At 36.9% G+C, this 22,900-nt stretch overlaps 1 protein-coding gene across 13 annotated transcripts in view; it reads left to right on the top strand.

Moving 5' to 3' along the window:
- ZDBF2 (zinc finger DBF-type containing 2) overlaps window positions 1-21,537 on the top strand; it is a 42,630-nt gene extending 21,093 nt beyond the window's left edge. For 10 of the 13 annotated variants that reach the window (XM_032278499.1, XM_032278494.1, XM_032278496.1 and 7 more), the window contains 2 exons: window positions 1,885-2,012; window positions 14,162-21,537. In XM_032278499.1, the coding sequence (XP_032134390.1) occupies window positions 1,885-2,012; window positions 14,162-21,164 (7,131 nt within the window). In that variant the 3' untranslated portion in view covers window positions 21,165-21,537. The remainder of the gene's footprint in view (window positions 1-1,884; window positions 2,013-14,161) is intronic. The other 3 variants (XM_032278502.1, XM_032278503.1, XM_032278504.1) reach the window with 3 other exon arrangements.
- Window positions 21,538-22,900: the final 1,363 nt, after the last annotated feature.

Here is a 22,900-nt window from a genome sequence, read left to right as displayed (position 1 = left end):
TTTCTTTCTTTCTTTCTTTCTTTCTTTCTTTCTTTCTTTCTTTCTTTCTTTTCTTTCTTTCTTTCTCTCTCTCTCTCTCTCTTTCTTTCTTCCTTTCTTTTTCTTTCTCTCTCTCTCTCTTTCTTTCCTTTCTTTCTTTTTTTTTTTTTGAGACAGTCTCACTCTGTCACCAAGGTTGGAGTGCAGTCACTGCAACCTCTGCCTCCAGGGTTCAAGCAATTCTCCCCCCTCAGCCTCCCAAGTAGCTAGGACTACCTTCATGTACCACCACGCCCAGGTAATTTTAAAATATTTTTCAGTAGAGACAGGGTTTCGCCATGTTGGCCAGCAGGTCTCAGACTCCTGACCTCAGGTGATCTGCCCGTCTCAGCTTCCCAAAGTGCTGGGATTACAGGTGTGAGCCACTGTGCCCAGTCCAGTTTACTCTAATTCTTTGTGCCTTAGTCTTTTCATGCCAAATGGGGACAATATTCTTACTCAGTGAAAAGTCAATGAAGATTACTGTGTAAATGGAATAGCACTGTGTTTGGTACAAGGTGCTCTGTAGGTAGAATTTTTCCCATTCTGCTTGCTAGTCGACTAAATAATATTAGCAAAGGAAAAATCTTTCTAACTTTGGAGAGAATTACAAGACTGAAAAATTTAGTGTGTTTATTTTAATTTTCTGTTTAAGTTGGGATTTTTAATCTCTGAAAGAAATTAAAGGGGCCTTTTCTGTCAATTAATCTTTGACCTCTTTTAATACAGTAATCCAACCCTGTTCTCTCTCTTAACAGATTTTATTTTTAAAAATATTTACTCATTGAAAAAGACACAAATTTATAAGAAAAATTGAAAACTACCTATAATTGTACCATGCTGATGTCAATATTAATAAGGTTTGGCATACAGTAGTCCCCCCTTATCTGTGGTTGGTTTCAGTTACCCACAACCAAACGTGGCTTGAAACTATTAAATGGAAAATTTCAGAAATAAATGGGCAAGTAAATTGCACGTCATTCTGAGTATTGTGATGAAATCCTTTGCTGTCACTCATTGTCCCACTCAGGAAATGAATCATCCGTTTGTCCAGCACATTCCTGCTGTACATACCACCTGCCCGCTAGTCACTCAGTAGCTGTCTTGGTTGTTAGATTGACTCTTGCAACTGTCGGCTATCACAGTGCTTGTGTTCTTGTAACCCTTATGTTACTTTTATCACAGTATATTGTTATAATTGTTTTATTTCATTATCAGTTATTGTCATTAATCTCTTACTGTGCCTAGTTTATAAATTAATCTTTATAATAGGTACATAAGGAAAAACGTAGCATATAGGTTTGGTACTATCCACCGTTTAAGGCATCCACTGGGGGTCTTGGAACAAATCCCCTGCGGATAATAGGGGACTACTGTAATTTCTTCCATTTACTTGTCTGTATGTTTTTAAACTGTAGTTTCAGATGAAACCATACATGTGACTTTTGTATCCCTCATTTTTTCTTAATGCACAACATTTCTCCATGTTATTAAAATTCTTTGTATTATTTTAGATAGCTGCATAGTATTATGTCTTAGAGCCTATTATAATTGAAGTATTTTACTGTTAGAAACTTAACAAGGTTTCCAGTTTTCGGTTTTACTATGATAACAGCATCTTTTTTGCATGAATCGTTTACTTTTGAGACTATTTCCTTAGGTTATATTTTTTAAAAATCTCATTATTTTACCTAAGGGAAAGTAAAGTAGTTTTATGGTTTTTAGATGCAAATTTCAGCATTGCTTTATAGAAAAGATATCAATTCATAATTTTACCAGGAGTGTATAAATGAATCCATTTTGTCAAACCCTCACTATTGAGTACTACCCATTTGAAAAAATATTCCATTTCTTTTTTCTTAATAGCATTTGTTCAGTGCTCAGCACAGGAGTCTGACCAGACAGAGTAGACGTCAAATATGTACCAGTAGTTTGATGGAACGTTTCTTACAAGATGTACTGCAGCACCATCCATATCATTGCCAAGAGAGCAGGTAAAGTAGCTGATTGGAATAATATTTATACATAGTTGTATGTTACAGTAGGTGTTTGTGTTCATGTCCCAATCAATACTTTAAAGTGAATCTTTGAGTCAAGGAATATCTAGTGAAATTTTAGTAACTTTCATTTGCAATGTTAAATTTTTCTTAGCTTAAGTAAGAAATTTCACTACAAAAGATATGGACTACACTATGTTTTTTTCCTAAATAAAAGTCTTAGACTAATAAATAATTACATATCATTAAGATGTTTTATAAGTATGTTATAGGACTAAGCAGGGGGAAAAGGAGGAAGAAATAGTTTTTAAAGGGTTAGTAACAAAAGCTGGTGACAATAGCAGAGTAAGGACAATCAAGTCAAAACTGAGTCAATTCCACATTAATAAAAATTTTTGCTAATTCTAAATAAAAGGGTTATCAAAAGAAATTGCCTTTTTAAATAATCTGACTGTATCTTATTAGCTATTCTTGTATCAATTTTAGTTGCTTTTAATAAAAATAATTATTTGATAACATTTAGGAGTTAAAGCCCTCTGTTAAAGAAAAACATTAGTAGAAAATCAGATTAAATACTATAGTAAGTTTGTAGCCCCAGCTGTACAAGATAAGGTAAAAAAAGATTATTAGCACATCTCTGCAGAATTAGCTGAGAGGTACACCAGTTAGTAGAAAAAGGAATAAACTCCTCTGTTTTGCAAATCACTAACGTGTACCTTAGAAATGGCAAAAATATTTTAATGGGGAATACTTATAGGAAAACAAGATGGTTTCTTAGCTGGTGGGAAGATAGAATCCTATCCTCAGGTCAGTGTAAATTTCCAGTTTTTTTTTTTTTTTTTTTATTTTTTTTATTTGAGACGGAGTCTTGCTCTGTCACCCAGGCTGGAGTACAATGGCACAATTTCAGCTCGCTGCAACCTTCACCTCCCAGGTTCAAGCAATTCTTCCTGCCTCAGCCTCCCAAGTAACTGGGATTACAGGCACCCGCCACTGCATCTGCCTAATTTCATTTTGTATATTTACTAGATACCAGGTTTTACCAGATACTCAAGAGTAGTCCCAGATGCTCGAGAGGCTGAAGCAGGTGGGTCACTTGAGCCCAGGAGTTTGAGAGCTGTCATCACACCACTGCACTTGCTACACCTGCCTAATTTTTTTTTGTATATTTAGCAGAGACCAGGTTTTGTCAGCTACTCGAGAGTATAGTTCCAGATACTCCAGAGACTGAAGCAGGAGGGTCACTTGAGCCCAGGAGTTTGAGACTACAGTGAGCTATAATCACACCACTGAACTCCAGCCTGGGCAACACAGTGAGACCCGCAAACAAACAAAAAACAGCTGAACTCTTGCTAAAAAAAAAAATAAAAAAAAAACTCCTGAGCTAAAAAAGAAAAAAATTTTTAATTATCTAAAAGAAATAAAATCTATGAGATATGGCCAAAATAAAAATGTTATACTTTTAAATACTTCCATTAAGAAAAGAATTCATAAATACAACCGGGTACCCAATTTAAGATGAAAAAATAACAACAAATTGCTCGCATAAGCAAGTAGATGAAATATATTAAGAAAAGGAAAAAATTACGATGAAACAAAAATAAAGCAAGAGCTGATTTTCAGGAAAGCTAAAACAATAGAAAAACAATGTCTAGACAAGGGGGAAGAGAAAGAATATTTTTTTAAAAATCATAAATCCTATAATTTAGAAGGTTTATATGTATATAATAAAATACTACTGGCATGGGATTTTTAAAAAAGGAAACAAAGTGGTGTTCAAAATGAGATATATGAACACATATATACACAAACACGAGAACTTAGGTTATGACCCAGGTGGTGGCATTTTATATCAGCAGGGATAATTAGAGATATAAGAAGTACTTGTCAGGCACAGTGGCTCACACCTGTAATCCCAGCAACCTTGGGAGGCCGAGGTGGGTGCATCACCTGAGGTCAGGAGTTCAAAACCAGCCTTTCTAACATGGTGAAACCCCACCTCTACTGAAAATACAAAATTAGCCAGGTGTGGTGGTGCATGCCTGTAATCCCAACTACTTGGGACACTGAGGCAGGAGAATCGCTGGAACCTGGGAGACGGAAGTCACAGGGAGCCTAGATCTTGCCACTGCACTCCAGCCTGGGCAACAAGAGCGAAACTCCGTCTCAAAAAAAAAAAGAAGTCCTGCCTCATACCACATATTAAAACAAACTCCAACATGATTACAAATACTTTAAAGACAAAACAAAGGCATGAAGAAAAAGTTATAAAAGGAGCCATAAACAGAAATTCTCCTTACACCTGATTAAATAAAAAATTTTAATTTCTGTATGATAAAGAATAACATAAACAGTTAAAAGACAAACAATAGGTTCTGGAAAAAAAAACCTCTAACACATTTAAAGTGCAAAGGACTATTATTCATACTCAAATATTGATAACAAATCCAAAATATATAAATAACAATAGAAAAATGGGCAAAGTATATTAACAAACGTATCATAGAATAAAATATGGCCAATGAATATACAAAAAAGTTCTACCTGAAAATAGATTATATGGGATTATCAGTATGTATATCTACACGTTTTTGGCCTATTATGTTGGGAGGGAAAACAGAAGCTGATAATGCCAGTGTCAGCAGCAGTTACAGGAAATGGGCATTCTCTTTTGCTGCCGGTGTGAGAATAAATTGATATAGCCTTCTAGAAAGTGTCTAGCAAGGATTTCAAATGTCCATACACAATTTGAGCAACAAAATAAATAATGAATAGTAACAAATTGAAACCCATAGAATAAAAGAAATATCCATGACTCTCCAATGATATAAATAAATATAAATACTTGAATAAATAAATGAAAGAACAAGTAAAGCTCTTCTTCTTTCTTTCTTTCTCTTTCTTTTTTTTTTTTATTGTACGTTAGGTTCTGGGGTATATGTGCAGATCATGTAGGATTGTTGCATAGGTACACACCTGGCAATGTGGTTTGCTGCTTTCATCCCCCCGTCACCTGCATCTGGCATTTCTCCCCATGTTATCCCTCCCTGAAATCCCCACCCCACCCCCCACTGTCCCTCCCTTGGTCCCCCCAACAGACTCCAGTGTGTGATGCTCCCCTCCCTGTGTCCATGTGTTCTCATTGTTCAACCCCGCCTATGAGTGAGAACATAAGGTATTTGATTTTCTGTTCTTTGGTCAGTTGACTGAGAATGATGGTTTTCAGATTTGTCCATGTCCCTACAGAGGACACAAACTCATCAATTTTTATGACTGCATAGTATTCCATGTTGTATATGTGCCACATTTTCTTTGTCTAGTCTATCTCTGATGGGCATTTGGGTTGGCTCCAGGTCTTTGCTATTGTAAACAGTGCCATTGTGAACGTATGTGTGCATGTGTCTTTATAATAGAATGATTTATAATCCTTTGGGTATATATCCAGTAATGGGATTGCTGGGTCAAATGGAATTTCTATTTCTAGGTCCTTGAGGGAGTGCCACACTGTCCTCCACAATGGTTGAACTAATTTACACTATAAATTAGTTCAGTGTAAAAGTGTTCCTATTTCTCCACATCCTCTCCAGCCTCTGTTGTCTACAAATTTTGTAATGATCACTATTGTAACTTGCGTGAGATGGTATCTCAATGTGGTTTTGATTTGCATTTCTCTAAAAATCAGTGATGATGAGCAGTTTTTCATATGTTTGTTGCCCTCATATTTGTCTTCTTTTGAAAAGTATCTGTTCATATCCTCCTCCTACTTTTGGATGGGTTTGTTTGTTTTTTCTTGTAAATCTGTTTTAGTTCTTTGTAGATTCTAGATATTAGCCCTTTATTTGATGGGTAGCTTGCAAAATTTTTTTCCCATTCTGTTGGTTGCTGGTTCACTCTACTGATTGTTTCTTTGCTGTACAGAAGCTCTGGGGTTTAATTAGGTCCCATTTGTCTATTTTGGCTTTTGTTGCCAGTGCTTTGGCTCTTTTAGTCATGAAGTCCTTGCCTACGCCTATGTTCTGAATGGTTTTGCCTAGATTTTCTTCTAGGATTTTTATGGTGTTAGGTCTTATGTTTAAGCCCTTAATCCCTCTGTAGTTAATTTTAGTGTAAGGTGTCAGGAAGGGGTCCAGTTTCTGCCATCTGCACACTGCTAGCCAGTTTTTCCAGCACCATTTATTAAACAGGGAATCCTTTCCCCATTGCTGGTTTTTGTCAGGTTTGTCAAAGATCAGATGGTTGTAGATGTGTGGCGTTGCCTCCAAGGCCTCTGTTCTGTTCCATTGGTCTATATCTCTGTTTTGGTACCAGTACCATGCTGTTTTGATTACTGTAGCTTTGTAGTATAGTTTGAAATCAGGTAGCGTGATGCCTCTGGCTTTGTTCTTTTTGTTTAGGATTGTCTTGGCTATGCAGGCTCTCACTTGGTTCCATATGAAGTTTAAGGTGGTTTTTTCCAGTTCTGTGAAGAAGGTAATTGGTAGCTTGAGGGGGATAGCGTTGAATCCTTAGATTACTTTGGGCAGTATGGCCATTTTCACAATATTGATTCTTCCTAACCATAAGCATGGAATGTTTTTCCATTTGTTTGTGTCCTCTGTTATTTCCTTGAGCAGTGGTTTGTAGTTCTCCTTGAAGAGGTCCTTTACATCCTTTATTAGTTGTATTCCTAGGTATTTTATTCTCTTGGTAGCAATTGTGAATGGGAGTTTGCTCATGATTTGGCTCTCAGTTGGTCTGTTATTGGTGTATAGAAATGCTTGTGATTTCTGCACATTGATTTTGTATCCTGAGACTTTGCTGAACTTGCTTATCAGTTTAAGGAGATTTTTGGCTGAGATGATAAAGTCTTCTAAATACACAATCATGTTGTCTGCAAATAGAGACAATTTGACTTCCTCTTTTCCTAATTGAATACCCTTTATTTATTTTTTTCTTGCCTAATTGCTCTGGGTAGAACTTCCAATACTATATTGAATAGGAGTGGTGAGAGAGGGCATCCTTGTATAGTGCCAGATTTCAAAGGGAATGCTTCCAGTTTTTGCCCATTCACTATGATATTGGCTGTAGGTTTGTCATAAATAGCTTTTATTATTTTGAGATATGTTCCTTCGATACCTAGTTTATTGAGAGTTTTTAGCATAAAGGGCTGTTGGATTTTGTCAAAGGCCTTCTCTGTTTCTATTAAGATAATCGTGGTTTTTGTCTTTGGTTCTGTTATGTGGTGGATTACGTTTATAGACTTGTCTATGTTGAACAGCCTCACGTCCCTGTGATGAAGCCTGCTTGATCATGATGGATAAGCTTTTTGACATGCTGTTGCAGTTGGTTTGCCAGTGTTTTATTTAAGATTTTTTCATCAATGTTCATCATGGATATTGGCCTGAAGTTTTCTTTTTTTGTTGAGTCTCTGCCAGGTGTTGGTATCAGGATGATGTTGGTCTCATAAAATGATTTGGAAAGGATTCCCTCTTTTTGGATTGTTTGGAATAGTTTAAGAAGTAATGGTACCAGCTTCTCTTTGTACATCTGGTAAAATTCAGCTGTGAACCTGTCTGAACCTGGATTTTTTTGGTTGGTAGGCTATTAATTGCTGTCTCAACTTCAGCCCTTGTTACTGGTCTGTTTAAGGTTTCAACTTCTTCTTGGTTTTGGCTTGGGAGGTTACAAGTGTCCAGGAATTTATCAATTTCTTCCAGTTTACTGGTTTATGTGCATAGAGTTGTTTGTAGTAATCTTTGATTGTAGTTTGTATTTCTGTGGAGTCAGTGGTGATATCCCCTTTATTGTTTTTTATTGCATCTATTCTTCTCCCTTTCTTATTAATCTGGCTAGTGGTCTGTCTATTTTGTTGATCTTTAAAAAAAACCAGCTCCTGGATTTATTAATTTTTTTGAAGAATTTTTTGTGTCTATCTCCTTGAGTTCTGCTCTGATCTTAGTTATTTCTTGTCTTCTGCTAGCTTTTAGTTTTTTTTGATCTTGCTCCTCTAGCTCTTTTGATTTTGATGATAGGGTGTCAATTTTAGATCTTGCCTCGCTTCTCATGTGGGTATTTGTTGCAGTAAGTTTCCCTCTAGACACTGCTTTAAATGTGTCCCAGAGATTCTGGTACGTTGTGTCTTCATTCTTGTTGGTTTCAAAGAACATCTTCATTTCTGCCTTCATTTCATTGTTTATCCAGTTGACATTCAGGAGCCAGTTGTTCAGTTTCCATGAAGTTGTGCGGTTCTGAAGTTAGTTTCTTAATTCTGAGTTCTAATTTGATCACACTGTGGTCTGAGAGACTGTTTGTTATGATTTCCATTCTTTTGCATTTGCTGAGGAGTGATTTTCTTCCAATTATATGGTCAATTTTAGAGTAGGTGTCATGCGGTGCTGAGAAGAATGTATATTCTGTGGATCTGGGGTGAAGATTTCTGTAGATGTCTCTTAGGTCCACTTGGTCCAGATCTGAGTTCAAGTACTGGATATCCTTGTTAATTTTCTGTCTTGTTGATCTGTCTCATATTGACAATGGAGTGTCAAATTCTCCCAGTATTATTGTGTGGGAGTCTAAGTCTCTTTGAAGACTTTATGTATCTGGGTGCTCCTGTATTGGGTGTATATATATTTAGGATCGTTAGCTCTTCTTGTTGCATTGATCCTTTTACCATTATGTAATGTCCTTCTTTGTCTCTTTTGATCTTTGTTGGTTTAAAGTCTATTTTATCAGAGACTAGGATTGCAACTCCTGCTTTTTTTTCTCTCCATTTGCTTGATAAATCTTATTTTTAGCCTATGTATGTCCTTGCACATGAGATGGATTTCCTGAATACAGCACACTGATGGGTTTTGACTTTTTATCCAGTTTGCCAGTCTGTATTAAAGCTCTTCTTGGCCGGGCACGGTGGCTCATGCCTGTAATCCCAGCACTTTGGGAGGCCAAGGCAGGCAGATCACGAGGTCAAGAGATTGAGACATCCTGGCCAACATGGTAAAACCCTGTCTCTACTGAAAATCACAGAAATTAGCTGGGTGTGGTGTCATGCGTCTGTAGTCCCAGCTACTCAGGAGGCTAAGGAAGGAGAATTACTTGAACCTGGGAGGCGGAAGTTGCAGTGAGCCAAGACTGCGCCACTGCACTCCAGCCTGGCGCCTGGTGACAGAGCGAGACTCTGTCTCAAAAAAAAAAAAAAAAAAAGCTCTTCTTCTTGGTACAATTTTGATTAAAGGATCATTAATAGTTCCCTAAAATATGTGGGTAAAAGTAAGATAAGAAACAGGATAGTAACATAGTCTCAAAGTTCTTCCCCAAATGATCCTTGTTAATTACAACAGGAAAAACAGTAACTTCACAGTGGAGTAACTGGGCAGCCAGGACCTTAATCAAGTGGTTCAAGCTAACATCACCCAAATGATATGGCAACATATGTGTCTCCTGATTCTATATACTGAGAAGGGCACAACATCAATTCTAAGATATTCATGCCCAAAATGAATTACTAAAATTTAATCATAAGAAAATATCAGGCAGACACAAATTGAAGGCTATCCCATAAATTAACTGACCAGAACTTTATAAATAAAGCATCAAGGCTTAAAAACAGAGAAAAACTGAGGAACTATTTAAGGTGAAGGAAAACTAAGGAGATATTGACAATGAAATGCAACGTGTGATTCTGGATTGGCTCCTGGTCCAAGAAAAGGACATGAGTTAAGACAGCCAGCAAAATTTAAACAAGGTCTATAGATTAGCCATTCGTATGATATCAATGTAATTTCTTAGTTTTTTGGTTTCTGCAATTTTAAAACGGGCTCTCTGAGCAGGATTCAGGGAGTTTTTGCTAACACGGATTATAAGCTTCTTTTTTCCCTCCCAACATAATAGGCCAAAAACGTGTAGATATACATACTGATAATCCCATATAATCTATTTTCAGGTAGAACTTTTTCGTATATTCATTGGCCATATTTTATTCTATGATATGTTTGTTAATATACTTTGCCCATTTTTCTATTGTTATTTGTATATTTTGGATTTGTTAGCAATATTTGAGTATGAATAATAGTCCTTTGCACTTTAAATGTGTTAGAGGTTTTTTTTTTCCAGAACCTATTGTTTGTCTTTTAACTGTTTATGTTATTCTTTATCATACAGAAATTAAAATTTTTATTTAATCAGGTGTAAGGAGAATTTCTGTTTATGGCTCCTTTTATACCTTTTTCTTCATGCCTTTGTTTTGTCTTTAAAGTATTTGTAATCATGTTGGAGTTTGTTTTAATATGTGGTATGAGACAGGACTTCTTTTTTTTTCTGAGACGGAGTTTCACTCTTGTTGCCCAGGCTGGAGTGCAGTGGCAAGATCTAGGCTCCCTGTGACTTCCGTCTCCCAGGTTCCAGCGATTCTCCTGCCTCAGCGTCCCAAGTAGTTGGGATTACAGGCATGCGCCACCACACCCGGCTAATTTTGTATTTTCAGTAGAGGTGGGGTTTCACCATGTTAGAAAGGCTGGTTTTGAACTCCTGACCTCAGGTGATGCACCCACCTCGGCCTCCCAAGGTTGCTGGGATTACAGGTGTGAGCCACTGTGCCTGACAAGTACTTCTTATATCTCTAATTATCCCTGCTGATATAAAATGCCACCACCTGGGTCATAACCTAAGTTCTCGTGTTTGTGTATATATGTGTTCATATATCTCATTTTGAACACCACTTTGTTTCCTTTTTTAAAAATCCCATGCCAGTAGTATTTTATTATATACATACAAGCTTTCTAAATTATAGGATTATGATTTGAAAAAATTCTTTCTCTTCCCCCTTGTCTAGACATTGTTTTTCTATTGTTTTAGCTTTCCTGAAAATCAGCTCTTGCTTTATTTTTGTTTCATCGTAATTTTTTCCTTTTCTTAATATATTTCATCTACTTGCTTATGCGAGCAATTTGTTGTTATTTTTTCATCTTAAATTGGGTGCCCAGTTGTATTTATGAATTCTTTTCTTAATGGAAGCATTTAAAAGTATAACATTTTTATTTTGGCCATATCTCATAGATTTTATTTCTTTTAGATAATTAAATTTTTTTTTTTCTTTTTAGCTCAGGAATTTTTCTTTTTAGCTCAAGAGTTTAGCTGTTTTTTGTTTGTTTGTGGGTCTCACTGTGTTGCCCAGGCTGGAGTTCAGTGGTGTGATTATAGTTCACTGTAGTCTCAAACTCCTGGGCTCAAGTGACCCGCCTGCTTCAGTCTGTCAAGTATCTGGGACTATGGGTATGTACCACCATGTCTGGCTTATTTTATTTTATTTTTTTGAGACAGAGTCCTGCTCTGTCATCTAGGCCGGAGTGCAGTGGTGTGATCTCGGCTCACTGCAACCTCCACTTCCCAGGCTGAATAGATCCTCTTGCCTCAGCCTCCCAAGTAGCCGGGTCTACAGGTGTGTGCCACCCTACCTTGCTATTTTTTAGTAGAGGTGGGGTTTCACCGTGTTAGCCATGTTGGTCTCGAACTCCTGACCTTGTGATCTGCCTGTCTCAGCCTCCCAAAGTGCTGGGATTGCAGGCGTGAACCACTATGCCTGGCCACCTAACTTACTTTTAAAATTTTTTGTAGAAACAGGATCTCATTATTTTGCCCAGGCTAGCCTAAAACTCCTGGCTTCAAGTGATGCTCCCAATTGAGTCTTCCAAAGTGGTGAGATTACAGGCATGAACCACCACACCTGGCCAAAAGAGTGGTTTTTAATCCTTAATGGTTAGATTTTTAGAGAGCTTTTTTGTTGTTGTATAGTTACAAATGATGAATTACATGTGGATTATGATTTAATTGTTAAACATGTACACACACAGATATAGATGCAGGTCAAAGCATCCAGATGGCAGTTCATGATTTTCTTGAGATTTTACCAACTGAATGATTTTATGATTCTACCTTCTTTTCTTTTCACCCTTTTCTTTCTTTTCTTGATGTTGCAAAATCGGTTTTATTTTGAGAATGTTGTGTTAGTCCTTAAGATGAATGAAGATTGTCTAGGGTTCTGGAAAACTAGAGTAAAGTGGGTTGCCTGCAATGTCATTGTTCAGGAGTATGAAAATTTTTCTTTTTCTTTTTTTTTTTTTTTGCTACACTACAATACTTTTGATGCAGGGTAACTTTTTTATTTTCCAAATTTGAAATTAATCTTCAGGTAATAAATTTATATGGGAAAGATAGTAGCAGCAATACTTATACTAAAAGCAAATTGCATATGGCTGACACATGTGTGCATGTTCTCTTAGACAGATGACATTTCAAATTGGAAAAATTCAATACATTTTTAGGTATTATTCTATTTTTAATTTTTATAGGCTATTTGTAAACAAACAGTTTTAGATTAATAGAAACATTGAGGAGATAGTGCAGAGTGCACCTGTAATACTCTCTCACCCAGGTTTTTATTATTAACATTAACATGGTATATTTGTTATAAGTAATGAACTGCTATTAATTAAGTCCATGGTTTATTTAGACTCCTTAGTTTCTACTTAAACTTAGTTTTCTTAAACTAAGATTTTCTTAGTTGTACTTCTTTTTCTGTTTCAGAATCCCATCTCGGATACCATATTACATTAACTTGTAATGTCTCTTAGGCTCCTCTTTGCTGCGATGGTTAAATCTTTTTTTTTTTCTTAAGCAAGTCTAGATGTAATGATGCTTATCACTTTGAATTGTTATTATTTTTTATGTGTCTGCCCTCTGCAGCTACTTAATGGTCTTAAGAGGTAGTTTATCTTTTTTTGAATTTGCCTTAGTACCTAGCATAGTGCCTGTAATGTAGTAGTAAGTCCTTAGTGTCCTTAGTAGATGGTTGTTACGTGAATGAATGTTTGCCTGGCTTTAAGGATTAAGGCCATGGCAATATCATTAGGTCAGCTGGTTATATACGTGAAAGAGCAGTCTCTAAAATGCTTTGGTCAAGCACGTTGTCTTGATACTGGTAGAAGAGATTCAAAGACTGATTTTATAATGAAAGATTTGAGTCTTTTTAAAAATAATGGAATTTAAATTTTTGAATGGGAAATACATAGACATAGACATCATTCATAGGGCACATTCAAAAGTAAAACTTAAATTGCTCCCATCCTGTAATCACTTCCCTAGAGGCAACAAGTGGTGTTACTTCTACACTTCTGCCGTTGTATGTGCCCTTCTCCAGATACTCTAAATACATTGTTTTTCTTCCCTTCTATTTCACATCAGTGGTAGCATTCTGTGTATTCGTACTTTTCACTAAAAATGTTTATAGTAGTTGCTTTTTATTTGTATAAATAGAGCTGCTTTATTATTTTTAAAAACCATATTGTATTCCATTAAATACCATTAATTATTAACCAGTACCCACTTGCTGAGTATTCAGGTTGATTCTAGTCATTTGCTATAACCCCTCCCTCCCACCAAAAGTAGCGGTAAATATTCTTGTACATCCTTCATTAAACACATGAGAAAACCAAAAGTGGAATTACTAGGTCAGAGCATATATACATTCTTAATTTTAATACACATTGCCAAATTGCTGTTTGTAGAGGTTTCAAATCTACATAGAGGTTAACCAGTAACCTTCACAGAGGTTAACTGATCTATACTCCTATGAACAATGTATTAAAGTGCCTATGTCTTTACACCCTCACCAAAACAATATGTTTAGAATAATAATAGCTAACATTTGTGAATGCTTACTATGTGCCAACCTGCTTTTTTGTTTTAATGCTCTTTACATGTAACAATTAATTTACTCATCAAAACAGTCTCATGAGGGAAAATAGTATGAGAATCCCTTTTTTTGGAGGCAGAAACTGAAGCATACAAAGTTAAGTAACATATGTCAAATTTTTTACTATTTACTACTCTGGTAATCTGATAACTGAAAAATAATATATGGCTTTATTTATTTGTTTATTTATTCAAGTTTAGGAGCCATTTGTATTTAAGGAGCAATTGGTGGAGCCACCTCCACCTTCTGTAGTAATTCCCTCCCTGTAGTCCGTGCAGTGTTCAGCCTGGGTGACAGCCTGGATTCTTTGTCCTTTAAGGATAGTCCAGAATAGAAAGAAAATAACATTTATTATGCCTTTATTTTAATGTTTTAAACAGATGTTAGAATGTGTTTATAAGTTTCCCCCTTTTCTTTTTAGTTCAACACAAAATGAGACATATGTGAATACTGGGTCATCGTCTGAAGTGGTACATTCGGATGATGATTTTTCTGAACAAGAGGAAGAGGATGAGAATGAGCTTGAGGATGAGGATGCTACTGAAGAGAGACCCTTTGAGGCTTCTGAGCCTATCGAAGAGTTGCATTCCGTACCCCAAAAATCTCAGGAAGGCACAAAGGAGGTTTCAGTTCGACCGTCAGTTATTCAAAAACTGGAGAAGGGACAGCAGCAGCCTTTGGAGTTTGTTCATAAAATTGGGGCCAGTATGAAAAAATGTAATCCAGTAGATACTGCTCAGGCTACAAATAATGGAAGCAACTTGGTACGCCCCCCAGTGATTTATAATGCTCCTGCTAGTTGTTTACCTGAAAACTCTAATGGTAGACCAGTTACAACTAATTCAACTGGTTTACCACCTGCAGTTCATTTGGATTCAGCTAGCAAATGTGACCCAAACAAAGTGGACAACTATCTTGAACAGCCAGATGGGGCCTCTAGAAATCCTGTGCCATCATCTCATCTGGAAACTTCTTCAGTTTTACGTCAGAAACCTAAAGAATCAAACAGGAAATCTTTACGTATAAATTCAGATAAGTTGGTTTTGCGGAAAGATGTAAAATCTCAGGGTAAAACTTTGTCAGCTGGCTTGAAATTCCATGAACGTGTGGGTTCTAAGGGCTCATTAAAAGTTAAGTCTCCTTCCAAATTAGCAGTAAACCCGAGTAAAATGGACATGCCTTCTAATAAAGGAATCTTTGAAGATACTATTCCAAAGCATCATGACAAATTCTTTTCTAATATGGATCGTACCCAAGAAGAAAAGCATTTGGTTTTTAACAAGAAAGCCTTTTTGGATCAGAAGTGCTCAGTGAGTTCTGCAATGAAATTTGCTTGTAGCTCTCTTCAGTCAGCATCTGATCAGCCCCAAGAGGCTGCACAAGACTTAAATCTTTGGAAAGAAGAGCAAATTGACCAAGAAGATAACTATGAATCTAGAGAATCAGAAATGAGTTTTGATTGCGGTTCTTCTTTTTATTCACTGACTGACCAATCTAAAGTGAATGCCAAAGAAATAAACCTTTCCAAGAAAGTACGTGCTGCTGTACCATATAAGAATAACAAATCTAATGTTTCTGAAGTAAGTTCTGATTGTGATGATGTTCTTCAGTTGGTTACCAACCAATCCCAAATAAGTCTTCAGAATACCATGCGTATTAGCCTGGTTGACCAAAGCTATGAATCTAGTAGTTCTGAAACGAATTTTGATTGTGATGCTTCACCTCAGTCCACTAGTGATGATTACCCTCAACAACCTGTAAAAGAAGTAAACCTTCCTAAGGAAGCGCACATTGGTTTGGTTGATAAGAACTATGGTTCTAGTAGCTCTGAATTAAGCGCTGATTCTGTTTTCCCACTTCAGTCAGTGGTTGACCGACCCTCAGTGGCTGTCACAGAAACAAAACTTCGGAAGAAGGCTTATACTGGCTTGGTTGATAACTATGGATCAAGTTGTTCTGAAACAAGTTTTGATTGTGATGTTTCTCTTGATCACACGCAACTGACTGTCAAAGGAAGAAACCTGAAAGGTAGACAAGTCCACCTAAAACATAAGAAGCGTAAACCCAGTAGTGCTAAAGCACATCTTGATTGTGGTGTCTCACTTGGGACAGTTGCAGATGAATCCCAGAGGGCTGCTGTGAAGATGAATCTTCTGAAGGAGAAGAATGCTGACCTTATGGATATGAACTGTGAATCCCAGGGTCCTGAAATGGGTTTTCACACTGATGCTCAATTAGTGGCTGACCAATCTCAAGTAGCAATTAAAGAAATAGACCTTCAGAAAGTGGATGTTGACCTTGAGAATAAGAGTGTTCAGTCTAGCAGTACTTCTCTAAGTTCTGATTCTCCAGCTTCTCTTTATCATTCAGCCCACGATGAGCCTCAAGAAGCTTTGGATGAAGTAAATCTTAAAGAGTTAAATATTGACATGGAAGTTAAGAGCTACGATTGCTCCAGCTCTGAGTTGACATTTGATTCTGACCCACCTCTTCTGTCAGTTACTGAGCAGTCTCAGCTGGATGCCGAAGGAAAAGAACGGCACCTTGACCTGGAAGATGAGAGCTGTGAGTCAGATAGTTCTGAAATAACATTTGATTCTGATATTCCTCTTTATTCAGTAGTTGACCAACCTGAAGTAGCTGTTTATGAGGAAGAAACTGTTGATCTGGAAAGTAAAAGTAATGAATCTTGTGTTTCTGAAATAACTTTTGATTCTGATATTCCTCTTCATTCAGGAAATGATCACCCTGAAGTAGCTGTTAAAGAAGTAATTCAGAAAGAAGAGTACATTCACTTAGAAAGGAAGAATGATGAACCCAATGGTTCTGAAATAAATTCGGACTCCTATGCCCCTCTTCATTCAGTGACTAATTCTCCTGAAGTAGCTGTTAAAAAGCTATATCCTCAAAAAGAAGAGCAGAAACACTTAGAAAATAAGGAAAATGAACCTACCAATTCTGAAGTAAGTTTGGATTTTAATTTCATGTTTCATTCAGTGACTGGACATTGTGAAGATCCCATTAAAGAAATAAACCTTCACAAAAAAGAGCACATGTACTTAGAAAATAAGAGTGTTTTTGAAGCAGGTTTGGATTCTGATATCTCTCTTCAGTCAGCGATGCACAAACCTGAAGTAATTGTCAAAGAAACATGGCTTCAAAGAGAAAAGTATACTGAATTCCAAGATAGAAGTGCTGAATTCAGTGGCTCGAAAACAAGTTTAGATTCTGGTGTCCTTCATTATTCAGTAACTAAACCTCAAGCAGCTGTTAACAAAACAAACAGAAAGAAGCAATGTGTTCTAGAAAACAAGAATAATAAATGTAGTGGTTCTGAAATAATTCTGGATTCTAATATTCCACCTCAGTCAATGATTGACCAACCTCAGCTAGCTTTTTTGAGGGAAGAGTATGTTAATCTGAAGGACAGAAACAGCAAATCAAGTGATTTTAAAATAACTTTTAATTCTGAACAACTTCAGGAAGCAGTTAAAAAAATAGACCAATGGAAGGAAGAGGTTATTGGCCTGAAAAATAAGATTAATGAACCTAATACTTCTAAATTAATACATGATTCTGATGTTTCTGTCCAGTCTGTGGCTGACCAACCCCAAGTAGCTATTAAACATGTAAACCTTGGGAATGAAAACCGTATGTACTTGGAAGCTAAGAACAGCCAATATAGTTGTTCTGAAATGAATGTGGATTCTGGTTTCTTGGCTCAGTCAAGAGTCAGGCGACCTCAAATAGCTATTTTAGAGCAGGAACAGATTGAACTAGAAGATAAGCACAATCAATGTTGTAGTTCTGAAGTAAGTTTTGATTCTGATGACCCTCTTCAGTCAGTAGCTGACCGGCTGAGAGAAACTGTTAAAGAAATAAGCCTTTGGAAGGATGAAGATGTTGACATGGAAGATAGGAGGGATGAAGCTAAGGGCTTTGAAATTATGTATGATTCTGATGTTCTTCAGTCAGTGGCTGGCCAACCTGAAGAAGTAGCTAAAGAGGTTGGTCTTTGGAAAGAGCATGCTGACTTGGAAGATAAGATTGTCAAACCTACTGATTCCAAAATAAATTTTGATTCTCATGAACCCCTTCAGTCCATGACTAGTAACATTCAAGGGGTCAATCAAGAATTAAATCTTTTGGTGGAGGAACATGCTTGTCTGGATGAGAAGAGCTATGCACCCAGTGATTCTGAAATAATTTATGTTTCAAACATCCCTCTTCAGTCAGTGATTAAACAGCCACACATTTTGGAAGGGGAGCATGCCAATCTCGAAGATAAGAGCAGTGATTCTTGTAGTCCTGAAGAAAGTTCTGATTTCAGTGACTCTTTTCAGGCAGTAGCTGATGGGCTTCAAAAATCTGTCAAAAAAATAAATCTTTGGAAGGAAGACCATATTTACCTGGAAGATAAGAGCTATAAACTAGGTGATTTTGATGTAAGTTGTACTTCTCATATTCCTGTTCAGTTTGTGACTGATCAATCTGTGTCTGTTGAAGAAATAAACTTACAAAAGAAGGATCATAATGATGTAGAAAAGAAGAACTGTAAAACCTGTGGTTCTGAAATAAGATGTGATTCTTGCGATAATCTTCAGTCAGAAGTTGACCCACCTCAAGTGACTTACAAAGAGGCAGACCTTCAGAAGGAACAACATGTTGTCATGGAAGAAAAGACTGATGAACCTATTGATTCAGAAATGATATATGATTCTGATGTTCCTTTTCAAATAGTAGTTAACCAATTTCAAGGGTCAGACAAAGAAACACATCTTCCAAAGGTGGTACTTGTGAATGTGATGCCCAGTGAGGGTGATTATGAAGTAATTTCAGATGATACTCCCCTTCAGTTAGTGACTGACCCACCTCAATTGACTGTCAAAGATATCAACTGTATAAATACAGAATGTATGGATATAGAAGATAAGAGCTGTGACTCTTTTGCCTCTGAAGTCAGATGTAGTTGTAAAGCCTCTTCTCCCTCAATGACAAGCCAATGCAAAGAGACTTTCAAAATAATAAACCGGAAGAAAGACTATATTATTCTGGGAGAGCCAAGTTGTCAGTCTTGTGGTTCTGAAATGAATTTTAATGTTGATGCCTCTAATCAGTCCATGACTTACGAGTCACAAGAACCTGATAAGAAAATGGTGAAATATATTGACTCAGAAGATAGTAGCTGTGGATATAATGGTTCTAAAGGAAAATTTTATTTGGAAGATACTTCTCATCGAAAGACTCACCGAATGCAGAAAGCTTACAAAGAAGCCAGCCTTCGGAAAGATCCAAGAAATGCTAGCCTAAAGGGTAAGAGCTGTCAATCTAGTGCTGCTGCAGTGGATTTTGGTGTCTCTTCTAAGTCAGCGCTTCATCGAAGGGCTGATAAAAAAAAACTTTCGAAGTTAAAACATGGAGATCTACAAAGTGTGAGCCATGAACCGGTTGATTTTGAGATGAATTTTCAGTGTGCTCCCCCTCTTCCGTCTGATACTCATCAGCCTCAAGAAACTGTTAAGAAAAGACATCCTTGCAAGAAGGTATCTTTTGACCTGAAAGAAAAGAACTGTGATTCCCAGCCAAGCTCTGTTCCCAAGGTTGATTCTGTAAGGAACCTGAAAAAAGGAAAGGACATCATAGAAGATAATCCTGATGAACCAGTTCTTGAAGCCTTACCTCATGTACCTCCTTCATTTGTGGGGAAAACATGGTCTCAGATAATGAGAGAAGATGACATAAAAATTAATGCTCTTGTGAAGGAGTTTAGGGAGGGTCGTTTCCACTGTTACTTTGATGATGACTGTGAGACCACAAAAGTTTTTCCGAAGAAGAAAAGGGTTACCTGGGCTGACTTGAAAGGTAAGGAGGACGCTGCACCAATTCAAGCTCTGTCCGAGAGTGATGATACTGTACGTGGTAGTTCAGATACTGATGACTTGTCAGTGGCCTTAGATCAACCATGCCATCGTCATCCTCCAGCAGAGAATCCTTCTACACAACAGTGGCCTGTGGCTTCTGAATGCCAGACAGCGAACATCAGCCATAGTACTCAAAGCAGTTGTAAGAATTACCCAGTGTTGAAAAGAAAAATAATTAGACAAGAGGAAGACCCACCAAAAAGTAAGTGTTCACGTTTACAGGATGACAGAAAAACCAAAAAGAATGTCAAAATTGGGACAAAAGTTGAATTGCCTGCATCGTGTACTAAAGTTTTGAAGCCTATGCAATCCAAAGCCTTAGTCTGTGTTCTTTCTTCTTTAAATATTAAACTGAAGGAGGGTGAAGGCCCCCAATTCCCTAAAATGAGGCACCATAGTTGGGATAATGATATTCAGTTTATATGCAAATATAAACGGAATATCTTTGATTATTTTGAGCCCTTGATTAAGCAAATTGTAGTTAATCCTCCCCTGAATATAATAGTACCAGAGTTTGAGAGGCATAACTGGGTTAAAATTCATTTTAATAGGAGCAACCTAAACTCCAGCGCAGGAGATAATGATGCTGATGGACAAAGCTCTGCTTCAGTGCCTTTACTGGCAGCACCAGCAAGATATGGATTTAATTCACATCAGAGAACCAGTGACTCTTCTCTGTTTCTGGAAGAATCAAAGGTTCTGCAGGTTCATGAGGTTCTAAAGAAAAGTAATTTACAGCTAACCTTTTTAAATCATGGTGTTGTCAAAAATCATTTAAATAATCCAGAATCAGTTAGAAATAAATTTTTCAAAAGTAAAAGTAAAAGGAAAATTCATGGGAAGAAGGTGAGAGCTAGTGGTAGTAAGCTAGGTTTTCCCAAAAAGGTTTGTAAACCAGTTATTCCTCGGAAAAAAGCCAGAAAAGCTTCAGAGAAACGATCAGCTTCAATTCGGACCAAACCAAGTAAGGTAATTAGAAAGTATATGTCAAAATACTCTGCCTTTTTATATCATAGATGTCAGTCTAGGTATGCTTTTTTTGGAATGTATCCGAAGAAGAAGAAAACTGTTGTCGGTAGGCTAAAGAAGGCAAAGAGAACAGCTAACGTGCTTTCAAACTCCTCAGTTTCACCAGCTGGTGCTGAAGAGCTGTCAAGCGCTATCGCAAATCCTCCTCCGAAGCTACCTGTGCATTCTTCTAGACGTGCATGCTCTTCTAGACCTGCGCCTTCTTCTGTGCCTGCGCTTTCTTCTATACCTGCGCCTTCTTCTAGACCTGCGCGTTCTTCTAGACCTGCGCGTTCTTCTCAACCTGTGCGTTTTTCTAGCCGCATTGCAGAAAGGGAGGAGGAGAAGAAGAGGAATGAAAAATGCCAGAGCCAAAAGAGAATTTCTTCTGGACCTGTGAGAGCATATAATCTGAGAAGTTCATCTTGTTCACAACCTTATGAAAGAATGATGACTCGGCTAGCAAACAAATTGAGAGGTAATGAGGTAAAATAGAAGTTGTTTTTGTGTTCAGGCCAGTTGAGGGTTCAGTACTTCAATTGAAATATATTTGGTACTTTGTGCACACAGCTTTCCCAACTTTGGTGAGAAAACTAAACTTGAACTATTTTGCTATAAATATTATTTTTCAGAATTTTTATATTCATTTAAAATTAGTGTTTAGAGTCCTTTCATTTTAAGATTCAACATGAACCTTACATTTTGTCCAACATTTTCTGTAGAAGACCTTCATCTTAATTTATGTCACAAAATAATTTAGCAGAGTATATAGAATTTTGTCCCTCAAATCATATCCCACTTATTTTTTTATGATTCTCTCTCTCATGCCAGCAAATTTAATATTGTAAGAATGAATATAGCAAACTTAATTAATGCTATATTATTACTTTTTAAAAATTGGAACAAATGCATAGGTGCCTGTATTCTTTGTGTTTCAGAGTGGCATTGTCAATATAGTATTCTAATTGGACAATATAAAGAAGGAACTATGATGAATTATGTCAACTTTTGAGTGGGGTTGACTTAAATGAACACAAACGAAATATAATTTATCTTTTTAAAGCATTCCAGAAAATGAGATTCCATAATCTTTAATACAGTTTTAAAAAATGGCTTGGTGATTTTTTTATGCATAACATGAACTCCTGCTTCATTTAAATTGGATCTGCAAGGCCAGGCACAGTGGCTCATGCCTGTAATCCCAGCACTTTGGGAGGCCAAGGTGGACAGATCACCTGAGGTCAGGAGTTCAAGATCAGCCTGACTGACATGGAGAAACCCTGTTTCTACTAAAAATACAAAAAACTAGCAAGACGTGGTGGGGCATGCCTGTAATCCCAGCTACTTGGAAGGCTGAGGCAGGAGAATCGCTTGAACCTGGGAGGCGGAGGTTACGGTGAGCCGAGATGGCTCCGTTGTACTCCAGCCTGGGCAACAAGAGTGAAACTTCATCTCAAAAAAAGTAAAAACAAATTTAAAAAATTGGATCTGCAAGTGTCTACTTTATCATTTGGACACATGCATGCATACAGTCTCTGTAGGTTTTTTGGGTTAGACTTTTAGATCTTAATGGGGAAAATAATTGTGCCCGTGTGTTTAGGCATTCCCCCCGCTCTTTGTTTAACCACCTTCACTCCCCCCTCCACGTGAAGAGTTGGTGGTTTAATATGAAAATCCAGGTTACTTTGTGGCCTTATCTCTTAAAAGTGGTTTAGACATTACCATATCATTTTTTAATAGCTTGAACTGAAATTATTAGCTTGGTAGTATTTGGGCAGGCCATTAATTCTCATTAGAAAATTACGTAATAGTTCAAAAAATTGAATAAAACTGGTAACCTCTGTGGAGGCCCATTTTCCAAGTGGAAACCTGTATTTATACATTAGTTTGTCTTAAGCTTGTTAACAGATTTTAACAGTTCAAATAAAAGATGTTAATGAGATGCAGTTTGAGTCTGGGATAGTCAGAATACATCCAGAATCTTTAGTCAGGTGGAATGGCTGAGTTGGTACAAATTCATTGAGTTGTCATTCATTCATGTTGAGCCAAGATCCTGGAACTTCTATCTTTAATGTTAAGGGGAAACATGAATTCCAGCTATATTGTATGACTGCCATATTTTATTGAAACTAAGGTCAATGTTAAACCATTATCTTGATTTCAGAATTTAAAATGTGTTACCTTAGAAATAATGAAATGTAGTATAACAGTTGGTTTCTAAATGTGGTTTT

Source organism: Sapajus apella, unplaced genomic scaffold, assembly GCF_009761245.1.
Source record: "Sapajus apella isolate SASKATOON/1434 unplaced genomic scaffold, GSC_monkey_1.0 scaffold10, whole genome shotgun sequence".
Classification (NCBI taxonomy): domain Eukaryota; kingdom Metazoa; phylum Chordata; class Mammalia; order Primates; family Cebidae; genus Sapajus; species Sapajus apella.
This window is presented reverse-complemented; position numbering and strand designations above follow the sequence as displayed.